Below are 23,909 nucleotides of genomic sequence, written 5' to 3'. Positions count from 1 at the left end.
TGTTAGAATTTCAAAAGTTTTATTGAATGCTTTAACTTCATTATCTTCTTCAACTTTAGTTCTTTACTTATAAAGGAAATTTAAAGTTATATAACCTTATTTTAAATTCAAATTTAGATTATAAATGAATAGTTTTAAGTTAAGTAAGTTAGTTTTTATCTAAATTTCAATTTAAAACACAAATGAATAGTTTATTTTGTGCTTTATTACTAATTCTGCGTATACAAACTTTGTGAATCAAATTGATATCTTTAATAGTTTAACTAAGCTTGAGAGATTTTAAATGATGAGTTTTAGTATCATTGTGGTTTTAGTAAGATTTGATTCTTTCTAGTATTTGAAGGTGAATGATTTTCTTGATATATATTACAAATGATTGGTGTAAATTCATGTTAATGTTAAAAGTGGTTATTACAAGTTTTTTCTTTTAGTAAAACATTTACATCAACGGAAATTACAATATACTAATAAATAAAATAGCATACTAATCAAATTTACTTATCTCCTTTATGAAAAAATATATATTGTACTAACACTGTATATAAATTAAATTATATTTCAAAAATAATTTTACTTTATTAAAAATATTAATTATATCAAAATATATCCAAAATACAATTAAAAATAATTGTAGTGATTATTATTGAATGTATTTCTTTTAAAATTAAAAGTATTCAAATTTATTTGATATTAACTATTTTAAATTGTAGACTGAAACACTTTATTATTTTTATGTTAATAGTGAAGTATTAGAAATGATTAAATATATAAATTGATTGATTAATTATTATATTAAATATAAATTCCACCAAAAGCTTTAACAATACCTGTCATTTTAATATAATACCAACAAAATTTAAAATTATTATCATTTAAAATATGTGACCAAAGAGATACTAAAAAACAAATACAAGTACAATAATAACATATAATGTAATTTTATTTATATTATCCATTATAATGTGCCCAAACACAGCATTAATGTTTTAATAGCATTAAAATGAGTTTCAAGTTGGGCCATTGATGCAATGTGAAACACTGAAAATTTGACTTTTATTGTATATTAAAATGAAGAACATTTGACTTATCAAAACCTACATAATCGTTCCAGCAATGTCGGCACTGTTTTTTGTTGATCATGACACCGTGATTCTTGCAACATCAGGAATTTCAATTCTTGATTTTATGATATTATTTATTATATTATATTTTAAAAATATATCAATATACACTAATTTTAATATTTTAAGGCATATTAAAGAATCTGAATTGGTATCATTGTCTAATAAAGTCAGTCTAAAATTCAGAATCTCTCAGATGTAATACATTGTTGTAAGAAAAACACTGATTAAAATAATTATATAAGTATTTAAAAGAGACCTTAATTATTAATAAATCGAATGTGTACGAATTTACTAANAGAAAATTCCCATTGGACACTAAAATAATCAAAAATTTATCGTGAAGGTATATTTTAAAAGAGTTCAAACGAGGGAGAGGAGGTTGAAGAACTATGATATGTTAACAAATTTTTTTAACAACTTTTTGACAATAGACTATGTATCACTATTTTATTGGTTTGTATATTTAAAATAAACCAATCACAAGCTATCACATACACTGTTGTAAAAAAGTTGTCAAAAAAAATTGTTAAAAAAATATTTTTCGAGATTAAATTCTAACAAATAACGAGAGAACAATAATGAACATAAAAGATGCATAAGCATAAAGAGCAAGAACATAAAAGAACATGGAAAAAATACCAAAAGATGAAAAGAATAAGAAGGGATAGGGAATGGAATGAGGCACAACACTTAAGGGATAGCAAAGCCTCTCCGACTCAAGATAAGTGGTGATTGTTGCCACTTGAACCAAGGTTCAAGTTAAGACTAATGGTAAACACTCTCACAAAAGCAAAATTCACAAATTCATACAAAAGGTGTCTCTCAAATTCAATATTAATCGATCATTTACATATGGTTTAGAGGCTCCCTTAAATAGGCATGGTTAAGGATCTCTTAGCAAATACGAAATGTTACCAAGGTAACATAGGCAACCCATGCTTTCTTCCTTGTGTCCAAGCCATCTAAAATGTCAACAAAAGTATCTTTTTTCTCTCCAAGGCTCCCTCCCAAATTTTTTACCATCTAGAATTGGCTTATCAAATGAAGTAACTCAAAGCTTCAACATGGAAGACACCATTTTTGTGACTGGAAGTGAAATGGCACATATAATTATAATAGACCTTTTAGAACTGATGAGATATTTTCTACACATGATAAGTTATTTGAGTGGGTGCAAGGTATTGCTTTTTAGCTTGGTTTTATTGTTGTTATTATGAGATTTGATAAAACTAATGACCAACCTGGAAGGAAGACATATGCGTTGTTAAGAATGAAAGGGATGGAAAGTATAGGAAATATAAATCCAATGTGCAGCCTAGTATAACTAGCACAAGAAAATGCGATTATCCTTTTAAATTGCGAGGTAAACCAGTTGGTAATAGAGAGGAGTGGGTATTGAAGGTAATATACGAGTCTCAGAACCATGATTTGTTAAAGACTTTAGTTGGTCACCTTATGTTCGAATATCAAAACCACATGAACATTCAATACTTGTTAACATGACTAAGAGTCTAGTTAGCCTCCAAACATTATGCTTACCCTGAAAGAAAATAATGTGACAACAATAAAGTAATTATATAATGCAAGATATACTTGCAAACGATATTTGAAAGGGTGAAAAACTGAATTGCATGTTGCTCAAGCGTGATAAATATATTCATTTTAGTATATGTGTAGAGGATTCTGATGTGGTAACACTTGTTATAGTAACACTTCTAGACCATGCATGCAGTCCATACAAACGCACTACATTATGTAATCTGGTATCTCATTTGTTAATTGGAACATATAATCTGATTATCTTCTTCAAAACAAAACCAAAAGTTACACCTCTCCTCCAAAATCTGGCAACCAAGAACACCTTTACAAATATATACAAAACCCCATTGCTAAAAATAAAACAGTATTTACCACGTGGCATACCGTTAGCCACATCATAAAAAATTTAATGATATTGGTGTTGGAAAATTAAATCTTGAGTTTGTATAAAAAAGAGAGATGAAAATGAATGAATATTTAAAAACAAAATAACTAAAACCAAAATCGCATAATGGTGGAGGAACAAAAACATATTTAACCCTTTATATGTTATTTTGTTAATCTTTATTTAATGTAGGACTATAACTTCACACTTCAATTCCTCGTAGCTATAAAATGTTGAAAAGCATACCAAAGGAATATTGTATTAAAGAAATAGAAATTTGAAGTTTCTTAATATTTCAATGCTGAAATAAATACATATTGCTATAAAGAATAACCAATAACAAAGATGTTTAATTAACAAAAGAATACATTAAGAAACAACAACAAAAATACAATATTATTATAAAACAGCTTTTTTAGACTACTTACCAAAATTGTTTCCTTGTTGTAAGTTTGTACCTATTCGGTTTAATTTGATAATGGTGATTACAAAAGGTGAGGATCGTGCACTCAAATGAGGTACTTTTTTCTTTTACTTAATTTGATTTTTTTTTTTAAATTTATGCTGGCATATAACAAGTTTAAAAACACAAAGGAGAAGAAGAACAAATTGGAAGGAAATAATATAAAAAGAAACAATTTTTTTGTTATTTTTTAATTAGTTGGAAAACAGGAAATTTAGAAATGTAATAAGGAACAAGTTTGAATCGAAAAGAAAAAACCAATATTTTTTAGGGTTTTTTAAAAAGGCTATAGCAGAAAGAAACGCAGGGTAGTTAAAAGCAAACTTAAAATATACAGAAAATATATGTTTCTTAAGCTTCTTTATTTATTTTATTTTAGAAACCCAAAGGTTTAAAGGGTAAAAATAGGATGTAAATGAAAGAAAAAAGTTTGATGAGATTCAGAATTGAGTTGAAATGTTTGTTTTTCGTTGCTTTGCATCAGCAAACACTGAGCCAAAAAGAGAGTGGGAGAGTATATTATCATGAGACAAAGAGAGGCTATGTTCTATGCTTGGCATGAGAAAAAAAAGATAATTAAAGATAAAAAGGTTGTTTTACTCTGCACCTCTAATAATTTCATTTTGTATTTTCAAATTTTTTTAAAATTCTAAAATGGTTCTCTACAAATAAAAAAAAACTCTACAATTTATTTCTTTTTATTAAATTTCAAAATTTGTTGAAATGTTTAAAAAATGTTTTATTTCGAAATTTAACGAAGACTAAATCTAAATTTCAAAATGATAAAGAAAAAATTATTTCTTAAATTTTGAAATCAAATAAAAACAAAATTTTCATAGGATTTCGAAAATTAGATGTATAAGATAAAATGATTAAAGGTACAAGATGAACGGATAAGAAACATTCTCAATCTTTTCATTGTGTGTTCGAATTTCTATTGCATGTATATAGGTCTAACACCATAATAAAGGACGAGTTAATAATCACGATTTCAATATCATAGTTTTGTATAATACAATTATTGGTAAATTATCACTCTTTTTTGTTTGGAATGTAGTATTGGTCAATAATGTTAACTAATAAAATATGTATATAAATTATGACGTGTAGATATTTATTTTCTTTCATATCCAAATGTGGGTTGCACAAACACCAATAACATTCGAGCTAACTATATATAAAGGATCAACACCACTTTTTATCCAAAATCTTAAGACAATATATTAGTGGGTATTTTATCTTTATATACTGCTTTACTTTTTCATTTCTATCCAATGTGGGATTTGGATTCACACTTGGATACCCAACATCTCCCCCTCAATGGTAAGTCTCTTTCACATAGGTACATTCCCCCTTCAACGGAAGCATTTCCAATTAACCACAACCACGAGTAGCCATTTCCAATCGCTGTATCTTAATGAAACTCGCTTACCTGAATACCCTTTGTCAGAAAGACTTTCGGTATAGGAATCATTATACTCGTGTATGATGTTATTAGGTGCATCCACTTTAGAGAAAAAGCAGTGGTGGCAGTAGTTAAAGCCTTTCTTCACCAATTAAATAACTAATGTAGAAAATTGTTTTCGATATTGATTAATGCAATAATCAATAAATAATATGTCGCTTTTTTTAATAACCTCTGTGTTATGTATACATCTCACTCGGTAAATCAGAAAACCAACAAAGAATACTTATTCCAAATAAAAGTTAAGTTCATCACCCATCACAAAGATTTTATTAAAAAATAAAAAATAAATAAAAATATAGAAAACCATACTAAATTCATAATAAAATTACATCTCACACACACAAAAAAGAAACCTATTATAATTTTTTTTTCACTTTCTTCTTCTCAGATTCTTATAACATGTTACTTTGATCGATCAAATTGAAACAGTAATAATTGAATCAATTGATATAAAAGAAAATGAAACAAAAAAAATATATTGTTATATATATTCTAAGCTATCAAGCGTAAAATTTTGCCAATTTAATTTAGTGAGACATACAAAAAACTACATATAGACGTTAACAAAAATATATAGCACAAGATAAATTGTCATGCTTGTAGATAGGTCTAAAAACAAGATAAAACAAATGATATATTCCCGAATTATCTAATCTATAATATTATCCATCTATTAAATTGGAGTCCTGAATGGATAAATCCACAGTATTATGTTCTCTTGAAACATCTTCTTCTTTATCTGCATCTATAATATTATCCAATCTATAATCTTAAGGTTTTATTTGCGAAGGGGAACTTTTGGAAAGACAGGAACGCGAAATGCTCTATTACTGAGTAAATGTTGTGCATTTTGAATAATTAATTTAATTAATTTGATTTCAATAAAAAAATAAGATTTAAAAAAAACTCATAATTTCTTTCACAAAAATCATTTTACTCTTTGAACTATACGAAAAAGACAAATTCCTAATTATATTAAAAAAATCATTAATTAATCTTCTCACAATAAAAAAAAACAATTTTTTTTTTGTTTTAGATGATTTAATATTAACTTCTTTTTAACCAAGAATACTTATTCAATCATACCTTTCTTTATGTAATTGAATAATTAATGCATAAATGTACAACTGTATGCTAAACTAATGTAGAGTTGCAAAGTTTCTAAATTCATTCTAAAGAAATATAAATTTGACCAACAAATAAAACTGAAGTAAACTACCCTAACCCCCAATAATTTTCTCTCTTCTGAAAATTATCTCGGCTGAATCTTTTCAATAGGTTCTTCAGTCTTAAATAACTGCAGAAGGTAAGAATTTAACATTACCACAATAAATAATGAAAACTATAATTAATCTAAATTGTTAAAGAAAAACAAAACCTACATTACCGGTGTCCATGAATTCCTAATCTTTGCAGAGATTATGGCTGACATCCAGTAATAGTCACCTTTGTTTATTTCACTAAAATGAATATAAAATAAAAAAAAATCATTACATGACATGATTATTATTATTATTATTCAAGGAATGTAAATTATCAATAAATTATCAATATACATATTGGTAGGTAAAATATATTGGAATGAAATATGTTGCTTCTCCCACTAAAATGTCGTAAATTTGTTTTTAATATCTCTTCAATTTTGTGTCCAGATTTAATATCTGCATATAGTATATCTTTAATGAATGCACTTTTAATGCAAAGAAACAGTCTTTTTTATCTTCATTGCACCGTGAAAAAGAAAACTGAACTAAGATTTTTAATGAATTATTTGGCCTATAGAGAATATGCAACTAACTTAAAATTCAAACCAAACAATAGATAATTCATAACAATGTAGGTGAATGTTAGACGTAAAACCACTTAAAAATAAGATTTATCATTAACCTTTATTCGGATGTGTAATTATCACCATCACTGCTTCCTCTATCAGTTGATTCCATGACGGAATCCCCCTCAACCTAAAACCAAATTAAAAGAATAATTAATACAAGTATCCTTTCAACATATTTTCAAAATGGGTTAAATGTGATTTTTGAACATTTTGCATTATTGGAATTAGCTTGCCCTTTTTATTTTGCTCCAGTTAGTTCAAGTACTTTCAATATCAATTTGAAGCAGTGTTTCATATACAGGGAATGGGAAAAGTATGGAGCAAAAATATCAAACACGAACAATATTAATGCAACCATAGGGAAATCATAAAAATTACAGTATAGCAGGATGATGCATAGCTACATTCCGAAATATGTTGCAGAGGGTGTGAATGTACGTTTAAAAAATGAAAATTGACATTGTAATATGTTTTTGGTTTCTCAGATGTATCCTTTTTTCACGACAAACTTGTTTTAAGCATAAATATGTTTTAAGCATAAAATACAGCATGATTGCAATATGGACAGACCTATAAGTGTGACAGTAAGCTTATAAACATACAAGAATTCAATTTTCCAAAATGAATTCCGCACCTGTTTGTGACACAAGTTCTTGATTGTAGTGTTGAGATCATCGTGGAAGGTTAAATCAAAATCTCCAATCGAACTTCCAACCCCAGAAAAAAATGGTGCATTTATGTCTCCTTGGGAGAAAGTCTTCATATTGGGGCATTTAGATAAAGTTACTTTTTTTAAACGTGAAAATTGCAACTTGGCTTTCCCTGAATAAAAGCTTCCAAGCAATGGTAAGGAATCCAGATTTAATGTTTTGAGCCATCCAAATATGATCTCATGAGAAGCATCTTCATTTTGATTTTTGACTATTTCTTTTATTGATCTACAATTTTGTATAGATAGGTCCACTAGTTGCACCAAGCTTTTGGCAACGGAAAATGTGAATAGATACTCCATCCTTTTACAGTCTGTCACATGCAACAATTTCATATTCATGAAAGATACTGCACCAGACACTAATTTTACTACTTGCGGACACTCAATAAGCTCTAATGATTCAAGTCTTTCAGAGTATGGTTTTACCCATGGGTGCTCTAACCCTATAGACTTCAACTCTTTAAGGTTATCTAGGGTTAAATGTTTCAATCTGGAAAGTATTTTATCTTGAACTTTGAGCTTTTTGGAGGGAAATATCTTCGTCAGACCAAAGTAATCCGACAGCTTAAGATGTTCTAAACTGGGTACCTTGCGAAGGAAATTAAAAGGCAGAGTATCTTTCCTGTTGTCTTCATCCTCATCCTCATCCTCATCCTCTTGGCATAGCAGAAGAAGATTTAATTTGCGAAAGAGGTCTTGCGGCAAATTTGCATGGCTCAACAAGATAATGCTTTCCTCATTGAGGGTCAATTCCTTCAGTTTGGGAACAACCTAGCAAAGTCAAACAAATTCCAAAGAAAATGGTGGCAGTTAGAAGGCGGTGTTGATAAGAAGAGGAAATGAAAAAAGTTGGGATTCAAAAGAGATTAAGCTGTCACCTTTTCAATCAAGAAAAGAGGCTGTTGAAGACGGCTAATTGTAATTGTAGAACTAACTTGAATTTCTATAACTGATTCTTTCTGACTATCATGAAATTCCGAACTGAATAACTTTAACTTAGGACAATAGGAAACGTCTAAGGTTTCTAACAAGGGGCATACCAGATGGTGTTTTCCAGGATAAAAGCAACTAAGTCGTGGCAGCCTAAAAAGAGTCAAAAACAACAAACAAGGGAATTTGAACATTTTAGTTGTTTCAAGCTCTATTTCATCATCCTTTCCAACAATATCTACCAACTTCTCACAATTCTCTATATCAAGTTCATCAAGCTTTACAAGATTTCTGGCAAGGGATGAAGGGAACAGTGCTTCCAACTCCCCACAATCAGAGACAAACACTTCTTCCAAATTGGGAAAGCTGACAATTCCTAGAGGATTTTTGTTCCATACACACTTCAAATTTGGCAGGGTATCTAAAGTAAGCTTTTTCAATCGAGACACTATTCCCTTTTTCTCCGTGTCAAGATCATTTACATCAAATATTTTCCCCATTTCCTTGCAGCTTTTTACCTCCAATTCTTCCAAGCTCTTTAAGCAAAGAAGTACTTGAGATGGAATCAGATGATCCTTTGTCACGTTGTTCACCACCAATGATTTTAAACTGCTAAAATTATTATCATGAAACGCAGCTTTGCTGTGCAAAATTTTCTCCAGCTTAGAATCATCCGCAAGAGTTAAATGCTTTGAATGTTCATCCGAAACCTGTGAAAATGAAGAAGTGTGAAAAGTAGATTTTGGCAAGACAAATATAAAATCTTGAAAAAGATAACAGCAAGTCAATTATATCATTTGTTATGTGTGTGTGTAACATATATACATGTGTGTGTGTATATAATTAAAATATACATACATTTTTAATATCAAGACATGATATCCACGTTTTTTGTGATTTTTGCAAAACTATTAGATTAGAACATTAAATTTAAGAACGATTATGTAAGAGGATTGTGTCTACAAGGTTGTTTAGTTATGACTTCTTTTTAATCACTCAAGGTTATATCTAATTCATTTTAATGTTTTATTTGGATTCTCTTGATGATATGCTTAGATGATTTAAGAGTGAAATTTCTATTTTTATAAAGATCAAATAGAAGATGTGGTGAATTACGGACAATGAAACTAATAGTACATAAATTAGCATTTTCTAAGTGATATAATAATAATCAAACGAACACATGTAAAAATCGTACCCAAATAGAAACATAAAACCTTGTTTGTAGTCAAACAAATGTGCTTTACATTGCTAAAACATAAAATTAAGCATATTAAAAATAATATAAATACACTTTGGCATGCATCTTCCATTGAGGATTTTGGACAAATCATTAGTTTATATCTATTAACAATTACCCTTCTATGTTACCAATATTACCTCACAACATAAAAAAAATCAACTAGATTCTGCTTCGTACTCAATCATGTAGTAACTTTTTAATCTATACTATTTTAGATTTTAGATTTATAGACTTTATACATAAGTGAAAGTAGAAGATGATGGATATATGAGTATCCAATAGGCATGAGGATAGGATTAAAGCTGATACCCACACAAAAATGGAAGCAAATTCTAGTTTTTTTTAAAAATAAAAACGGGTGGTACCCGATCCAAACTCAACCTCTTATCATCCCTATACTTATTAGGCCATTTAATGTGATAAATACATAAAGATTTTGGAAAATTTATCATATAAAAGTTGTGAAAACTTTCTAATCTGAAACTAAGTATTCCCAAAAATACTCATGTCTATTCAAACAAATTTTAATCATTCCTATAAATTATGAATCAATACATCACCAAGCACCTCCTTTGGTGTAGGGAATTTTTCAGAGGGAAACGAAGTTTTTCCAAAAGTTTCTTTCAAACATGGTAATAAAATCCTTCTTGTATAAATTAAAAATTAATTTTTGCTCAAAAAATATAATGGGGGAATCAAGGAGACCCATTTGAATTAATTAAATTCACTGAGAATATTGATCTAATTTGGGTAATGAATTACTCACGTGTTGGTGAAGCCACCGGACTGTCGAGTTGAGATCATTGTGGAAGTGGAAATCAGAATCCTTCAAAGAAGTTTTAATCCCCGAAAACATTGGGGCATTTAAACCTCCTTTAGAGAATGTATTCATTTTGGGACATTTAACTATCGTCACTGTACTCAAACATGCCAATTGCAACATGGCATTCCCTGAATAAAAGCTTACTAGCTTTGATAAGAAATTCAACTTTAACTTTTTGAGCCGTCCAAGTATGATCTCCTCATAGGCATCTTCATCTTCATTTTTTACTATTTCTTTCATTGATTCACAATTTAGTACTGTTAGGATCTCAAGTTGCACCAAACTTTTGGCAGTTGAAAAAGTGAATAAATTCTTCATCTCTTCACACGACTCAACAGCCAACTGTTTCAGATTGCTGAAAGATACCACATCGGACACTAATTTTTCTAACCGGGGGCACTCCTCTAGCTTTAAAAAATCAAGCTTTTTAGTGTATGGCTTTATCCATGAGTGCTCTAACCCTATTGTGTCCAGCTCTGGAAGGTTATTTAGGGTTAATTTTCTCAATCTGACAAGTATTCTTTCATGATATTGGAGTGTTTGAGATGGAAATATCTCCATTAGACCAAAGCACTCATACACTTGAAGATGTTCTAAACTGGGCACCTTGTGAAGGAAATGAAAAGGAAAAGTATATTTCTTATTGTTCTCATCCTCAAAGCACAGCTGAAGAAGATTTAATTTGCAAAAGAGGTCTTGTGGCAATGCATGGCTCAACAAGATAATGCTTTCCTCATTGACTGTCAATTCTTTCAGTTTGGGAACAACCTAGCAAGCCAAACAAATTCCAAAGAAAATGGTGACAGTTAGAAGCTAAGAGAAAAATAATGAAAAGGAAAAAAGAAAAAAGATTGAAATTCAAATGCTTTGTCACCTCTTCAACCGAAAACAGAGGTTGCTGACTCCAGGTAGTTGTAATTGGAACACTAACTTGACTCTCTGTAACTGCTTCTTTGTAACTATCATGAAATTTTGATGTGAATAGCTTCAACATAGGACAACAAGACACGTCTAAGACATCTAACATGTGGCACTCCAACCGGTGTTTTCCAGGATAAAAGCAAGTAAGCAGTGGTAGATTATAAAGAAGCAACGAAAACAAACAAGGGAACTTAAACATTTCAGCTGTTCCAAGTTCCAGTGCATCTTCTTTTTCAACAATTTCTACAAGATTATCACACCACTGTATTTCAAGTGTCTGAAGCTTAAGGAGATTTATGGCAAGGGATGAAGGAAACAGTGATGCCAACTGTCCACAATCAAAAACAGACACTTCTTGCAAATTGGGAAAGCTAACAATTCCTTGAGGATTTTTTTTCCATACACGGCTCAAATTTGGCAATGTAGTTAAAGTGAGCTTTTTCAGTCGAGCCACTGTTCCTTTTCTCTTCGTGTCAATGTCATTTACATCAAATATTACCTCCACTGCCCCGCAGCTTCCTACCTCCAATTCTTCTAAGTTCTTTAAGCAAGGAAGTAGATGAGATGGAATCACATGATCTTTTGTAATGTCCATCACCAACAATGTTTTTAAACTGTGAAAGTAGTTATCTTGAAAAGCAGCCTTGCTGCGCCAAATTTCCTCCAAATCAGAATCCTCTGTAATTGTTAAATGCTTTGAATGTTTGAAAGAAACCTACAAAAATGAATAAATATATATTACCTTAACCACCTCCGACTTTGAACTTCCAGTATAAAAGAGTAATGACATTTTCAGATCCCTCAATTTTTTAGGCTATCTCTACACCTCCTCAAGGAAGATAATGAAACCTTTCCTTCCTTCTTTTTTACCATAAATAGGAGGAAAAACTGTAGTGTATAAAATAAGAATTTGAAGGAAACTTTTTCTTTTTTTAATTTTAAACTTTTCTAAATTAATCCATAAAATATAACTATTATTTCAATAAAACCTTCTGTCAAAGGTTTAATTATTGATTAACAGAAGACGTCACATGATAATATTTATCTTCAACAAATCTAGATCATCAAATAAATTATTTAAAATATAAATTTCTGACATTTTTAATTAAAACACTCTGAATAAAAAAATACCAACAACACCACCAGCCACCGTACCACCTAGAAAGTTTCAAAACAAAACATCATTTGTGCCTAACCAGCTTATTTCCAGAGGTAATACTATGAATGGAACCAGAGCTTCTTCTTCCTTGGATCTCACAAAAACCCTCCTGAAACTATAAACCTCTATGTTGCCTCAACATTTAACATGGCACAACCAGGACCAAACAAATGAACTAACACAAATCTTACAAATACACACTGTCTTGTATTGTTGGAGACATGACTGCATGTATTTGATTTAACTTATTTCTAAAAGATAATTATTTTCTTATATGACATAATTATCCAGTAGCAGAACATCAACTGAAAATTTACATTCGAAAGAAAAATGTGTGATAATGATAATGATTTCTAATATATGCATACCTTATCAGTGGAAAGTTTTTGAAGAGTACTATTTAAATCACCTTCCCAATACCATCTGTCTTTTTCACCCACTAGAACATGTATTTTTCTTAGATTAGGTGCACTTTGGACTTCAGAGAATGTTTCCATTAGAAGACAATCACTTACTACTAAATTTTCAAGCGAGGGGAACTTTAAGTCACACTTCTCAGAACTGCAGAAACAGGTGAGGCTTGGTAGAGACACCAATTCTATAGCTTTCAGATGTCTAAACTCAATCACTTGTGTTTTTTCCTCTTCCGCAACAATTTTCTCAATCCCTTGACAGAGGCTTACCTTCATGATTGTTAGTTGAACCAAGGTCATGGCAGTTGAGGATGTTATTAAATTCCTCAGTCCTGAACAATTAGTTACTTCCAAGTATGTCAAGTAACTGAAAGACACCGAGGAAGGCAATAAACTTTTCAAATTTAGGCATTCAGAAATGACTAAGCGCTCTATCCTTTGAAGAAGCAGGTCATGTTCAAAGCCTATATTCTGTAAATACCTCAAATTGTCAATTATCAACTCCTTAAGTTGTACCACAACCCCAACTTTTTCATGTACAACAAGGCTTGTAGAAGCCCAAACCCCTTCGAAGAGACAATTTTTCAATGTAATGCTTTCCAAATTTGGAAGTCTGTGAAGCAACCAAAAGAGAATCTCAGTATTCTCCAATCCAGACAAAACAAGTGATTGTAGTTTGTGCATTCTATGAACACTAAAAACATAGTCTCGTAACCACTGTGCTTCCTTCAAGCTAATAGACATATATTCCAAGTTGTGTATGACCTAAAAATAGTAGTTATCAAAGCAAATTTAGAGCCAAAATCATGCATGCTAAAATATATATATATATATATATATATAATATAAGATGACTAAATATTTTGTTAAGAAATAAAAATATAACTTCCAACCTCCTTCAACAAGAGTTTCATAAGTTTCATGGCTTTCTTTAAATCATGTTTTTTTTAACTTATACCTTTTCTGTAGCTAAAAAGATCGACTTCACTTGCAAATTTGTGGTTTCCTCCAACTTGCTACAAAAGAGTATAAATAATTTTTTCAAAAATGGCCATTCTACATCATGTGGTCCTTGATAGAAACTCCTGAGTTCAAATAAATGTTGTAATGATAGAGTGTTTAGTTGAGGGAACCTAAAGGTGATACGGTTTACATTTGATTGATAGTTACAAGCAACAACTTCCTCCATTTCCCAGCAATTACATACATCAAGTGTTTCCAGTTTTTCTAGGCCTTTGGCAACTGAGAGAGGAAAGAGATATTTTAACATTTTACTCTCATAAACAACAATGCTTTGGAGATTACTAAAATTAAGAATTTCATCAGTGTCCACCTTCCATATATGCACCAACTTTGGCAGCTCTTTTAAAAAGACACTATGCAAGTTTGTCCCATTTGTACCATAAGTTTGTGAAATATTTCCAAAATCAAATATGGTTTCCACTGACATACAATTAGTAATCACCACACTTTGAAGGCTCTGAAATCCTTCCCCCGTGTGACTAGGAAATATTGTCTCAAGTTTGTTGCATTCTCTTATTATCAAAGAATCCAAACTGTGGAAGGAATGAAAACCAATATAGGGCTGCCATAGGGTACTTAATTTTTCCATGCAGTTAACCTCCATTTTCTTCAACTTAGGAAAAACGTCAATATTCTGCTGCAAGAGGAAGTAGATTGAGTGATCAAATAAAAGACCTTAGCAATTACGGACACTGCCGTTAAGCAACAAATTAACCATAATTTAATTAAATTGAATGAATATACCTACCATTGCATCTTCTGCACAAAATATGTCCTCCATCAATTCACATCCACTTACAAAAAGACTCTGCAGATTCACTAAACTTTCAGACATGGAAAGTGACAATAAACATTTTAAATTGCCACAATCTGATACATTCAGTGTAATCAAACTTTGAAAGCAATGCAAAGATTTCTCATTCCATATCTGCGGGATGTTGATTGAAGACAACTCCAAGAACTCTAATTTGGGCATTGCAACCTATAAGAGCACATAATATTATTGTCTTAAGGATAAGTAACTTTGATGTACAAAAGTTGACTGACCCAATCGAAAGAGAAAGTGATCAAAACCATGAATTCTTACATCTTTTAGAGAAATAACATATCAAATTAAACATGAAAGTTTGCAAATGTGAAGTAAAGGATAAAAATCTATCATAATATTTATTTTAAATACCTTTCCATTGAAGAGTGAAAAGCAAGCATTTGTATCTTGACCAGCTACTGCGGTAATTTCTTTGAGCTCCCTGTTTTTCACTTGGTCTTCTGATGATTCAGAGATGGAAGGCATTTTATCATTGGTATACAAACAAAAAAATGCTGGTAAAGATTGCAATGTTAAAAATCGTAATTGAGGAAACTCAATCTTGTCAGTTTGCACATCACTAACAATATCAGATTCTCTTTCAACATAAACAATCTCCTTTAATGAATCACAATCACACACTTCAATTGTTTCAAGCATGGTGAGACGACTGAGCATGAAAAATGAGAATATACTTTCCAATTGACCACATGTTTTAATCTTGATGATCTTTAATCTGCAGAAGGAGGCCTCTGTGAGTTGATTGTCACATATTTTCTCCAAATTCTCCAATTTGTAAAGACACATGGACTCCAATTTGGGGAAAGCAAGTAAAGGGTGAAATCGCTTCACGGAGTTGATAATGTACAAAAGGCCAACATTGTTTACGATAAACAAATGTTTCAAATTTGGAAACCCTTCAACATTTAATTCATAGAAAACATCATGAACATCATTGAGTTCTCCTAGAAGCAAATATTCAACTCTTTTGAACAACATTTTAATCCATTTTTCAGAATGAATGTTAATACCATCTTTTAGGTTCAATGCCAAAAATTTCACTACTTCATACTTGTCAGGGATTTTGAATTCTCCCACTGAAAGCATGTTAATTTCTCCAATGATAATCTTGTAGCTATCCAACTTGTCAAAGAATAAGTTTTGTGGAAAATGGGCAACACTTGGAATGTGTATGTCTAAACTTCTTAATTGCTTCAAGTGCCTCAATTCAGAAAGACTAGAATTCTTACTTTGAATTTCCTCATTAGTTTCCCTCAAAATCAAGTCATCTCTCATATAAAACTCTTCCAAACTGTTCATCCCTAATATCATATTGGAAGGTATTGCTCTTAATTGCGAGCAATTGCTTAAGTCCAAAAGTTGCAACTTATCCAATTGCCTCAATTCAACAGGCAAATTTTCAATATTAGATCCTGAAAGAGAAAGAATTCTTAATTTCTTTAACTCTCCCATGATTGATAAGTTATTTCTTAGAGTGCATCTCTCCAAACAAAGCATCTTTAGGTTTGTTAGGCATGTAATTGAAGAAGGTAACCATGACAAATTAACACCAGTCAATATCAGTACTTTGAGTTCAATCATATATTTAAAAAGGTCATCTGGTATTTTCAAAAGATCATCTTTACTGTCAATGTGGAAGACTTCAAGTCTAGAACAATATTTACTCTCAGGAAGCCCAACAATTTCACAATAATGTAAATCAATAGCTGTGTACCTTTCCAATTTATCTTTGTGAGGCCACTCATTTAGTTTGCCATTTTTCATGAAAAATACATTTTTCTCTTTAGATGAAATTGAAAGAGCAACGTCGCGCACAATGTCATGCATGTTGAAACAGTCATTAGAATAACTTTTCATCAGCAAACTTGACTCGGTTAGCTCTTCCATCAATACATTTACTCTATACTTCGTTTCTCTTATTGTGAAAACCCCTTGAAGCATATCCAAACCAATACAGAACTTGACTAGGTCCATAATCGAAAAATCACTTCCCATTCGAGCACATTGTAAGAAAATATGCTTAAGCTCCTCAGTTTTTAGATGATCATAACTTAACCTTGCAGAGAATTCAATAGGTTCCTGACCTCCAGTAAAATTTTGTCTTTCAATTTGTCGACAAACATCCTCCCACACATAATGGTTCTTATTCTTTAATGTTTTTCCAATGGAAATCAATGCTATGGGCAAGCCAGCGCACATTTTGGATATTTCAATAACTTTGTCATCAAATGCAGAATTGGTAACACTTATTTCAGCCATTTTCTTAAGTAAAGCCTCTCCCTCCTTTTGGTCAAGGACTCCTAATGGGAAAGTTGATCTTTCTTGGACATCCATTTGATTACATAATACTTCTTTATTTCTAGATGTTAAGAAAATTTTGAATCCTTTGTGATCAACAGATAACTTTTCTTTTTTAATCTTATTGTAGTCACTAGATAATTTTTCTTTCTTCATCTTATTGGAATCAGCAGGTAACTTTTCTGTCTCCACCTTTTTATAACCATAATCAGCAACATCCTTGGCAACCTTTTGGCTGACACCATCATCTTCATTACGTTGAATCCCCAGTCTGTTCAAGTCCAATCCATTCCAGAGATCATCTAGGATTATAAGGGTATTCTCCTTTTCTTTCTTTAATCTTTTTCGAATACGATCTGCTCTTACAATCTCACTTTCCTCTTCCAATCTCATTCCTAACATCTCAGCAATTTGTCCTTGAACTTTCTTTATGTCAGGATTTCTTGTTATATTTGCCATAACCACCTTATTGAACAATTTCCTTTCTTTAGCTTGCTTAGCAACTTCTTTGACTAAAGTGGTCTTTCCCACACCTCCAACACCGTAAACTCCAATCATACTAATTGTAGAGTCCTCAAGTGCTTGCATAATCATTCCCATAATTTTCTTTCTCGACGTGAAACTTTCATAACCAGTGTTTGACAAAGCAGCATCCATGGATGGGCCTATATGATACGAGACTTTATTAAACTTTTTATTCAAAAGTTCATCTGCTATGATTTCCTCTACAATCTTCGTAGCTTTTCTTCCTAGCCTATACCTCAACTGCAAGTTATTAGGAAAGAAACCAATGGAGCCCCTTGTCTTCTCATGGCGTTTATCGCACAGGAAATTTTCATATTCTTTGATCTTCTCATCCACATGTTTCAACCAATGTTTAACATCTTCTTCGATTTCTTCTGCATTCATTTCTGCAACCATAACATCATTTTGCACCCTCTTTCTAGTATCATCAAGCATCTCAATACGACGTTTCACCTCTTCAAATTTGCCATTGTAATTACAAAAGTAACCCAAATGACGGGTAACCAGATTTTCCCCAAATTTAAATACACTTTCAGTGGCTGTAGACACTATAATGCTTGGGTCCATGCTTCCTGGACACTTCCTGTTGACTTGTTTTCAACTGTGATTACAACTTCTTCCTGAATTTTACAAATATAAATTTAGACTAGAAATACAAAAATAAAATCACAAGACAAATGATCGAATGGTAAGGGATTCAACAAAACAACATATATTAAAGAATTGTGGAGTAGTCCCAGCTCAGTTTATATTTCGGGTCAACTATGCATGTAAAATATGCATATGTTAGAGTTTAATTCTGAGTTGAAGTTCATATTGCGTAAAAATAGACAAGTTGAATAACACACATATAGCCGAGAAAGACAAATTGTCTTCAGGTTTTTGGTTAATACTAGTCTAAAATTTCTAGTGTTATTATTGCAACCATTGATCCTCGTGATTAAGGTTATGTTGGGCAAAACTAATAGATAGATTTAAATTTAACTCTATATTTAATTAATAAAAACGCATTTTGTGGTATTTATAACTTTATTTTGTAATTAATTTTAAACTTTTATATTTGACATCAATTATTTTGGTTATATTACTTAGTTTCAATTATTATATTTTTTATATGGTATTATTCTATTATTAATTATTAATACTATACAATGTCTTAACATTTTTCTGATTATGTTTAAAATAAAATTGATATCATAAAGTACCATCATACTTTCATTGTGTTGATTTATGTATGTCTTCAATTACAATAAAACCTACCATATTTGAGAGAAAGTAAAATACTAAGTTAACAAGTATCATAAGACATGGAAAGGAATAAAAATAATAAGTTAGAATCTAGTGTCCTAAAAGACGCTACTTGAAAAGCTACTAAACAAATCCTGTTTATAAGCTCTTAAAGTTGTTTAGGCAGAAATAAACTGAATATAGTCTTGTAAACATATATCTAAGTGGGTAACAAAATGGGAGGGGGAATTACAAAATATTGGTAGGGTGGGTTTCCTTTACTGTTTTATGCATTTCTTATGTTGTCTTTATCGTAATATTAGATTCTGGTTAGAATGGTGACACCTTTCCCATGTTCGAGATTACTTTTCTCCATGGATATTGTTAGAAGGTGGGTTTAAGCCTAACTCAACTCCACAAAACCGGCTTGTAAGGTGAGGTTTGCACCTCACTTATATATTATAATTTAGCCTTATCTCTAGTCGATGTGGGACTTCCAACAGATATTAAGAATGTCTTCTTCCATAATGAGTTGCGCTTCCAATTTATTGTATGTTGAGACTCAACCACCTTGAATGTGAACTTTGATGTTCCATATATGGCTTGAAGCAATCTCCATGTGCCTAGTGCGGTCATTTTAGCTTTGATACTAGTTCTTGTGAGGTTGATCACTTTGTTTCTCCCATTCACTCCCCATATAGTCTAGACATATATTGGGTGATCTATGACTCCATCATCACTAGTAATGATTTTCAAAACATCCCTGGAGGACCTTTGTAGTTAGTTTTAAATAAGACTTGAGTACACTAAAATATTTTTTGGACATTGAGTTGCTCAATCCACCTTTAGCATTGTCTTTTCCAACACACGTATACTCTAGATATTCTTACTAAGACTGGTAGTTTTAGATTGTCATCCCAATTACACTCCTATATATAGTTGTCAAAACAGAATGGTCTTGGCCATACCCACTTAAAATTTAATCTTAAAAATATCAACTTAGTCTAGCCTAGCATGGATTAATAGGTTAAAAAAGCAAGTCCACCTAAAATTAAAACAATTATATTAAAATAAAAACACAAAAAATCACTTATTAGAACTTTTATTATATTTGGAGTTAGAAATCCTAAGTGGCATAGAGATATGGTCAACTAAAAGTATATATATGGATACAAACCTCACCTTACAAGCCATTTTTTATAGATTTCATTTTCTTAAGATTTAGTAAATCATAATACATGAAAACTAAGACTCCATAACTAAGAATTAGAGATTTCACATAATATATAATGCTTATTGAACTAAGGAATTAAATATTCCACACCAACTTAATTTTCAATACTCCTCAACTTCAAGTTTTCCAAGTTTTAACATTATTTATGTCCATAACTCCAAGTTTTCACAAAATACACAATCAATTAAAGAATTAGTTTTAATTTAACATTATTTTTGTAATTATGCTGATCTTTTATCTTTTTTCTAAGTTAGTAGGTGACTCAACTCAACCCACCACAGACTCAACCTAGGTGGCTATAAGTGAAGCGAGCTGCTCCATGGATTTCGGCACATTTTGACAAATCTACTCCTATAGACCCCAACATTAATACAAAGTCAAGGGAAACCACTAGAAGACCTACGAAGATATCATTAGATTCAATCACTTCACCATCACCTGGTGACATATTGCTTTTGCAGTCAAAGTGGCACATTAATGTCCCTTGTGATAGCCATTCAGGCATTGTGAAGCAGATCCTTAGATATATCAAGAATGCACCAAGTTGCAACCTCCTATATGAAGACAATGCAATGCCAAGATTGTTTGCTACTTTGGTGTTGATAGAGTAGTATCACCATTAAATAAAACTAAATGCATAACATGGCAAGAGGTGCATGTGAAATTACATGGCTTAGGAACCTTCTCACGATTTGGATACATTTAAGACATCAAGCTTATTTGCAATATTCAAGTCATTCTTCACATTGGATCTAATTCAATCTTCTATAGGCAAACTAAATGCAACATTTGTGAAAGGAAAGGTACTCTATTTGTAAAAGGAAAGAAAGGTAGTCTTAAGAGAGACACCAATGACTTGGATGACAAATATCTTCATGAAATCACTAAAATGGTCTCGCATCAATTGTATTTTTAACAAGCTTGGTGTACATGACTAATATACTCCAATTATAGATAAGTGTTAATGATATGACCAATAAATAGAGATATTTGCATAGCTTTAATTTAGGAATTATATTTCATATTTATTTTCTTTCCCTTACTATTCTTCGTAAATAGATTATCAAAAGTACACCTAGGGATGACAAATTAACTTGTACCTATAAGTATTGTCCGAACTTGTCCCGATTTTGATTTGGAATACCCAGGTTGACTAGGCATGGCTCAACTTTTTAAAACGAGTACAAGATCAAGAATGAGTATCTACATATATATACCCCAACCTTATACCCATCTTGTCTTAAATTACTAAAACACTCTTTAGTTTATTTGGTACTCTGTTTTGAAAGTTATTCAATTATAATTTCTTCATTATTATTTAATATTAAATAAAGAAAAATGTATGTTAGTTTGGTATTGAATTCTTGGTAATATCATGTTTTCTTTGTTTAATATTTTTTTAAAAGATATTTAATAAATATATGGAGAGGTATGGATACGGGTATGGTATATTCAGTACCCGATGAAACTTAAACTTCATACCCATCAAATATCAAAGACGGGTAAGGATGAAGATGGATTTTTACTTTAGAAACAAGAACAAGTACAGTCAACTCTGCATTGTCATCATCCCTTTGTGAGGTCTTAGGACACACAATTCCTTAATTCTATGTACCAAATAACTCATTTACATATGAGAAGGGAAATAAATGACAATATTCATAAAATTATTGTCTTACCACTTTGCTATGCCTATGAGCTCCTTGCTAGAGGAGGAAAGGAAACAAAAATATTGTTTAAATGATATAAAATATAAATAATAAAAATGCTAACATATCCCAAAGCAACATACGTACTACAAGTAGATGATCTGTTATTGAGTTTTCACTTTAAATATGTCAAAGATAAAGAAATTTAATATTTCTAAACTTATATAACTTGTAATGTTAATCCCTCCTAATCAAAATATAATTGAAACAAATATATAATGCTGGAATGTAATGGAAAGCAGGTAAAAAGAATCTTATAGAAATAAAAAGAGTAAATTAAGAAACAACATAAGAGTGCAATTTTATGGAACAGCTTGTTTGTATTACATACCAATGGAGTTCTTCCTGTTTTGCTGCAGCTATTCAGTTTCACTTGAAAGAATTTGTTTTCCTCCTCCTGCTTTCGGAACAGCTATTCAGTTTCACTTTACTTTGGAATTTAGCAAGGTCGTATTGAACAAGGTTGTAGTAGGAGCTTTTTTTTTTATTTTTAATTTTTTTCAAGCAAATAACAAAATACAAAGGATAAACAGTCCAAACTGGAACGTAATAAACAGAAAAGATCAATATTTTTCCTTCTCTTTTGGCTTCAAACAATTTTGCAGAACACAATAAATTTAGAAAACACAAATGATAGAGAACAAACAAGAAAAACAATAAACAGGAAAAAAAAAAGAAAAAAAAAAGTTTAATTTTGGTTCTTGATTTTTTTTTGTAATTTGTTCAATCAAATAACAAATTTAAAACACTACAACATAAAATGCAGAAAATAACACTTTTTTCGTCTTTACACCAGATCTAGCCATAAGACAAATTCAGAAAAACAAAGGTAAACAACAAAGTGGGAATTGAATTATTAAGAAAATGGCTGATGAATTTCTGAGGCAAAGGTTTGAATTCACTGAAAAGAGAATTTGCCTTTGTTTTCCTGAAAGGTTTCTTTGCGTCAACAAACAGTGATCTTAACCTACATATAGACTTTGCGAGAATTTTTATGATGAGGAAAATGAAGGGGAAATTCTTTGCCTTACCAGAGCGAGAATGAATGTTGAGAAAAGAAAAGGATTAATTCTTATTCTTCATTGAAGGCTACTAAACCTAAAAGTAAAATTCTTTCATTAATTGAGAAGATATTAATAAAACAACAGGCTAATGAAACCTTTAAGATCATGAGATGCTTAATTACTTTTTGAAACCTTTAAGATCATGAATTAGCAAAAACCTTTAAGATATTAATAAAACAACAGGCTCATTTTGGATGAACAGATTATTCAATAAGATACTTGTTTGTGATGAGATTGATCTTGCTGAAATAATTTGTAACAAAGAAACACTTAAGTGAAAGATCAAGGTTATTAATCACTTTCACAATCTCAAATGAGCTCCACATAAACTTTTGTAAATGCCCTCAAGCTGAAATTACAAACACTAATTATTAACAGGCAAAACCAAACTCTAGTTGAATGTGCAGTAGTTAGAGAGAAGGTAATTTTTAGTTTTCTTTATTTGAATCAAGATTTGTAAAGGAGAAAAATAGTTACATAATATTGAGTATATAGTCTTCAAAGCTATGGCCAAATGATTTCTGTGAATTTGATTATGGTTGCATCATAATGTAAATTATTTATCATAAATTTAAAATATAATTTTTTTAAAAAATTATTTTTTTATGAAAAAACTGTGATTTCTCTTATGTTTTGCAGCGATTAAATCGGAATCAGCATGAACTATTAGTAGAACTGAGAAAATAGACAGTAGATTAACCAATTTCCTATTTAGTCCACGGTCCTCATTTCAAAAATAATATTTAAAATTTTAAAAAAATTAAAAATAATATTACTTCATTGAAACTCATGCATGTTTTAGAATTTATATTTCGAATGACTACATTTAAAAATTGAAACTAATTTTATTTGTGTAAACCTAAAATTTAAAAATAAAGGACTCTATTTTCTAAGATTTAGAATTATTTGTTATTTTCTTTAAATTGGGCCAAAATGGCCCATTGGATAACCAAAACTTTCACTTTATTATTGGGCCAGCCTAAACA

General features: G+C 30.7%; 1 protein-coding gene across 1 annotated transcript; it reads right to left on the bottom strand.

Moving 5' to 3' along the window:
- Window positions 1-6,037: 6,037 nt before the first annotated feature.
- Window positions 6,038-22,363, bottom strand: LOC148199073 (uncharacterized). The gene is made up of 12 exons (XM_088114730.1): window positions 22,191-22,363; window positions 15,218-18,309; window positions 14,786-15,019; window positions 13,973-14,674; window positions 12,970-13,779; window positions 11,396-12,157; window positions 10,465-11,289; window positions 8,404-9,165; window positions 7,448-8,296; window positions 6,867-6,940; window positions 6,362-6,439; window positions 6,038-6,276 (listed from the first exon to the last, which is right to left on the bottom strand). Exons 2-10 carry the CDS (start codon window positions 18,254-18,256, stop codon window positions 6,869-6,871), a joined length of 8,055 nt encoding a protein of 2,684 aa, XP_087970856.1. The 5' UTR covers window positions 18,257-18,309; window positions 22,191-22,363; the 3' UTR covers window positions 6,038-6,276; window positions 6,362-6,439; window positions 6,867-6,868.
- Window positions 22,364-23,909: the final 1,546 nt, after the last annotated feature.

This window comes from Vigna umbellata, chromosome 4 (assembly GCF_029865625.1).
Source record: "Vigna umbellata cultivar VRB3 chromosome 4, Vumbellata_1.0, whole genome shotgun sequence".
Taxonomy (NCBI): Eukaryota; Viridiplantae; Streptophyta; class Magnoliopsida; order Fabales; family Fabaceae; genus Vigna; species Vigna umbellata.
Note: the sequence above shows the minus strand (reverse complement) of the source record. Positions and strands in the feature narration are given on the sequence as shown.